Source organism: Triticum dicoccoides, unplaced genomic scaffold (assembly GCF_002162155.2).
Source record: "Triticum dicoccoides isolate Atlit2015 ecotype Zavitan unplaced genomic scaffold, WEW_v2.0 scaffold30249, whole genome shotgun sequence".
Taxonomy (NCBI): Eukaryota; Viridiplantae; Streptophyta; class Magnoliopsida; order Poales; family Poaceae; genus Triticum; species Triticum dicoccoides.
In genome coordinates this window covers 106-4,712 of record NW_021261667.1, presented here as the reverse complement: position 1 = coordinate 4,712, position 4,607 = coordinate 106, and the positions used below count along the sequence as shown (strand labels likewise).

General features: G+C 55.6%; 1 protein-coding gene across 1 annotated transcript; it reads left to right on the top strand.

Annotated features, from left to right (window-relative positions):
- Positions 1-698: 698 nt before the first annotated feature.
- Positions 699-3,103, top strand: LOC119345813 (cytochrome P450 89A2-like). The gene has a single exon (XM_037615686.1). The coding sequence runs from the start codon at positions 1,343-1,345 to the stop codon at positions 2,885-2,887; it is 1,545 nt and encodes a 514-aa protein (XP_037471583.1). The 5' UTR covers positions 699-1,342; the 3' UTR covers positions 2,888-3,103.
- Positions 3,104-4,607: the final 1,504 nt, after the last annotated feature.

The window sequence follows — 4,607 nt, the reverse complement described above, 5'->3', positions numbered from 1 at the left end:
TATGGGACAGGAGGCAGCGATGGGATTTGGTACATCACAATCTACTATTTTACTGGTAATGAGAATTTTTGTAGGTGCAATCATAGGATGTTTCGTTGTGTTTATGCTCAATGGATATTATAGAATCCAAAACACACACGCCCTGAGTTAGCTGCAGACAAGCTCACACCTAACGATGCTGGCCCAACCCAACTTCAACGTGACTTAACTGAAGTAAGTAAAAGGGTATTCTGATGCAAGGGTGATGCACAGATCAGAATGTACTTACAAGCTGTACACACTTGACAACAATCTAAGTTATATTGACTTGTTGAGAGCAATTCAAATTTATGTTACTACTCTAATCAGCACGATTACCAATAACAAAGGCACAAAAACATATCATAGACAAAGCGGACAACAGTTGAGAGAAAATTGTATGGTCAAATACCCTCTTTTCCTGCGATGGGTGCTGCCCGTTCATCTCTATACCTCAAGTTCATGAGTGCATTCCCTGGGGTTGGCTTGTCTACCCAAATTGAGAACCTCCAGATGAGGAACTCGAGGAACGCATCGAGTTCAGGCTCGTACTGAAATAAGAGTCCTGGCTGATACCAATGAAAAACATCAAGACTGAAAGCTATAAGCAGCATGCACTTATGTGCAAGCCATGAGAGGAACACCCAAATCAAGATGATTACTGGAGAAAGTACCTTCATCAAAGAGAATACTTTGACTAACTGCTCTTTCAACATGGCGGACATCTCAACATCAAGCCTCGCAGCATCAAACTGGTTGACTCTAGATATTGTAATCGGGATCATGGTCTGCATTTACACGAAGAGAAGATATTATCCTGCCCATTCTGACAAACAGATCACGAATCTGCTCCCTTGTTAGGAGAGTTATTAATTGTTTCGCTTAACTGGTTCGGAAACCAGTTGTGTGCTCGTCTTTTGAACTGGTGTGGAAAATAAAACTGTGGTTTATGTTTGCGGTGCAACAAAAGAAAGGTGGGCAAAGACCCAGATATCTTCTCTCTTTTTTGCGAGAAAAAGACTCAGATATCTAAAAGCAGGTTCAGCAATATCAGTTCCAGCCTAGCAATCTTTAACATGGTACATGAGGGTTCATATGTACTCCCAATATTCGGGAGAATAAAAGACATTCCCAAAAGGATAAGGCCAGGGACAGACCTAGCTAACGTGGGGGCATTGGGGGCATTCCCCGTGCACGCTGCGTGTCTCCGGTCCATGCCACCAACTTCCCACCGGCATTCAAACATTCCCGACCTTTTTCTTGCAGTACAAATGAAGCATCTCCACCGGAATCCTAGCGACCAGTCCGTCCCGCCGCCGCTGCCATGGAGGATTGGCTCTTCTACTCGCTAACCACCATGCTCTGCCTCCTCAGCTCGCTGCTGCTGCGGGCCCGGGCCCGCAGCCCGTCCCATTCCGCGACGCTGACGCCGCCGCTGCCTCCAGGTCCGGTGCCGCTGCCGGTTCTGGGCCCGCTGCTCCACCTGGCGCGTCGCGACTTCGACCTGGAGCCCGTGCTGCGGCGCCTCGCGCGGGCCTACGGCCCGGTCTACTCCTTCGCGCCATTGGGGCTGGCGCGGCCGATGATATTCGTCGCGGCGCGAGGCCCGGCCCACCGCGCCCTCGTCCAGCGTGGCGCCGCCTTCGCCTCCCGCCCGCGCGCCACCGCTCCCGCCGCCGCCGTGCTCACCAGCGGCGGCCGTAACGTCAGCTCCGCGCCGTATGGGCCCACCTGGCGCGTGCTCCGTCGCACCCTCGCCTCCGGCGTGCTCAACCCGGCCCGCCTCCGCGCCTTCGCCCCCGCCCGGCGCTGGGTGCTCGACGTCCTCCTCTCCCGCATCCGCTCCGGCGGCGGCGTCGTCGCCGTCATGGAGCCCTTCCAGTACGCCATGTTCTGCCTCCTGGTGTACATGTGCTTCGGCGGCGATCGCCTCGGCGATGCGCGCGTGAGGGACATCGAGGCGCTGCAGCGTGACCTCCTCGCCAACTTCCTCAGCTTCCAGGTCTTCTCCTTCCTCCCGCCGCTCACCAAGCTCGTCTTCCGCCGCCGGTGGAGCAAGCTCGTCTCGCTGCGCCGGCGGCAGGAGGAGCTCTTCGTCCCGCTCATCCGCGCCAGGAGGGAGGCCGGCGCTGGCGGCGACTGCTACGTGGATTCCCTGGTGAGGCTTGCCATCCCGGAGGATGGAGGGAGGGGGCTCACGGACGGCGAGATCGTCAGCCTCTGCTCCGAGTTCCTGAGCGCCGGGACCGACACCACTGCCACGGCGCTGCAGTGGATACTCGCGAACCTGGTCAAGAACCCGGCGATGCAGGACAGGCTAAGGGAGGAGGTCTCCACCGCCGTCGACGGCGAGCTGCGGGAGGAGGACCTGCAGGGGATGCCGTACCTCAAGGCCGTGGTGCTGGAGGGGCTGAGGCGGCACCCGCCGGGGCACTACGTGCTGCCGCACGCCGCGGCGGAGGAGACGACGCTGGACGGGTACCGCGTCCCGGCGGGCACGCCGGTAAACTTCGCGGTGGGCGACATCGGGCTGGACGAGGAGATCTGGACGGCGCCGTCGGAGTTCCGGCCGGAGCGGTTCCTGCCGGGCGGCGAGGGGGAGGACGTGGACCTCACCGGTAGCAAGGAGATCAAGATGATGCCGTTCGGCGCAGGCAGGAGGGTCTGCCCCGCCATGGCGCTGGCGCTGCTGCACCTCGAGTACTTCGTGGCCAACCTGGTGAGGGAGTTCGAGTGGCGGGAGGAGGCCGGCGAGGAGGTGGACCTCACCGAGAAGCTCGAGTTCACGGTTGTCATGAGGCGGCCGCTCAAGGCGAGGGCTGTGCCGCTGAGGCAAGGAAGGCCCATCGCTGCCACGGGCTCAGGTTGATCGACGGGGGCCAACCATCTTCTCCTTTCCCGAATGTTTAGTACAGTAGTAGTACATCGTAGCTTCTCGCTGCTCATGATCATATAAAGATGGTAATTAGGTTAAGCTTGTCTTCTTGTTTTTCTTAATTTGCTTTTGTTTGCTAATGAAATGTAATGTGTGTGGTTTTCTAATCTAAAGACAGATTAGAATGAAATCAATGAACGTACAGGAGAACTATAAACGTGTATCGTGGGAAGTAGTTTGAAGGAAGACGCCTCACAACAGGGGCGATCGGCTCATATATATATGACACGGTTACAAAGGCTTGGAAGCCAAGAAACAATCTACAGGTATCAACAAGATATGGTAGGTACATGACATTTCCATCTATACAAGATCTACATACGTTAACATCCCCCCGCAGTCAGTGCATCGGTGGAGCGAATGCAAAGACTGTACCGAAAGTCCAAGAGCAACTGAGACGGTAGACCCTTCGTCATAATATCTGCAAACTGCTGCGAGGATGGCACATGAAGAACCCGAATCTGGCCGAGTGACACCTTTTCCCGAACAAAATGAATATCAATCTCGATATGCTTTGTACGACGATGCTGGACCGGGTTACAAGCCATGTAGACAGCGCTGGCATTATCACAAAAAACAACTGTCGCGGTATGGACCGGACGGTGAAGCTCATGAAGAAGCTGACGGAGCCAACAGCATTCCGCCACAACGTGAGCTACAGCACGATACTCGGCCTCAGCACTGGAGCGAGAAACCGTGGCCTGGCGTTTGGAGGACCAGGACACAAGGTTGTCGCCGAGATAGACACAATAGCCTGAAGTAGACCGGCGAGTGTCGGGACAGCCTGCCCAGTCGGCGTCCGAGTATGCAGTGAGAGACGTAGCAGGTGTGGAGTGCAACCAAAGACCCAAATCCAGTGTACCTTGGAGATACCGAAGAATCCGCTTAACCAAGTTGAGATGAGGTTCCCGAGGAACATGCATGTAGAGGCAGGCTTGCTGCACTGCATGAGCAATATCCGGACGTGTCAGTGTCAGATACTGAAGGGCGCCTGCAAAACTGCGGTACTCAGTGGGATCGGAGACGAGCGGACCATCGTCGGCAGAAAGCTTGCAACGAGTGTCTATGGGAGTAGGACACAGGTTGCAATCTTGCATGCCGGCGCGCTGGAGAAGATCAATGGCATACTAGCGCTGTGACAACAACATCCCGGACGAGGAGCGAGTGACCGATATACCAAGGAAATATGAAAGATCCCCGAGATCGGTCATAGAGAACTCGTGATGCAGAAGGTCGGTGACATGCTGAAGAAGACTGGCGCTAGAGGCAGTGAGGATGATGTCGTCCACGTATAGAAGAAGGTAGGCCAGCTCGTCGCCCCGTTGGAGAACAAACATGGAGACATCACACTGAGATGCCACGAAACCGAGACAATGAGCATAGTGGGCGAAGCGCTGGTACCAAGCTCGAGGGGCCTGCTTGAGGCCGTAGAGAGACTTGTGGAGCCGACAAACATGTTGAGGACGAGCAGAGTCGATGAAGCCAGGTGGTTGCTCACAGTAGACCACCTCGTCAAGATTGCCATGAAGGAAGGCGTTCTTGACATCGAGTTGGTGAATCGGCCAAGCACGGGAGACGGCAAGGCTGAGGACGACGCGGATCGTGGGGGGCTTGACGACGGGGCTGAATGTCTCATCAAAATCAGCGCCCGGCT

Bases quoted from the DNA above. Each gene is read 5' to 3' on its own strand.
- LOC119345813 (XM_037615686.1), top strand. From the start codon at position 1,343: ATGGAGGATTGGCTCTTCTACTCGCTAACCACCATGCTCTGCCTCCTC.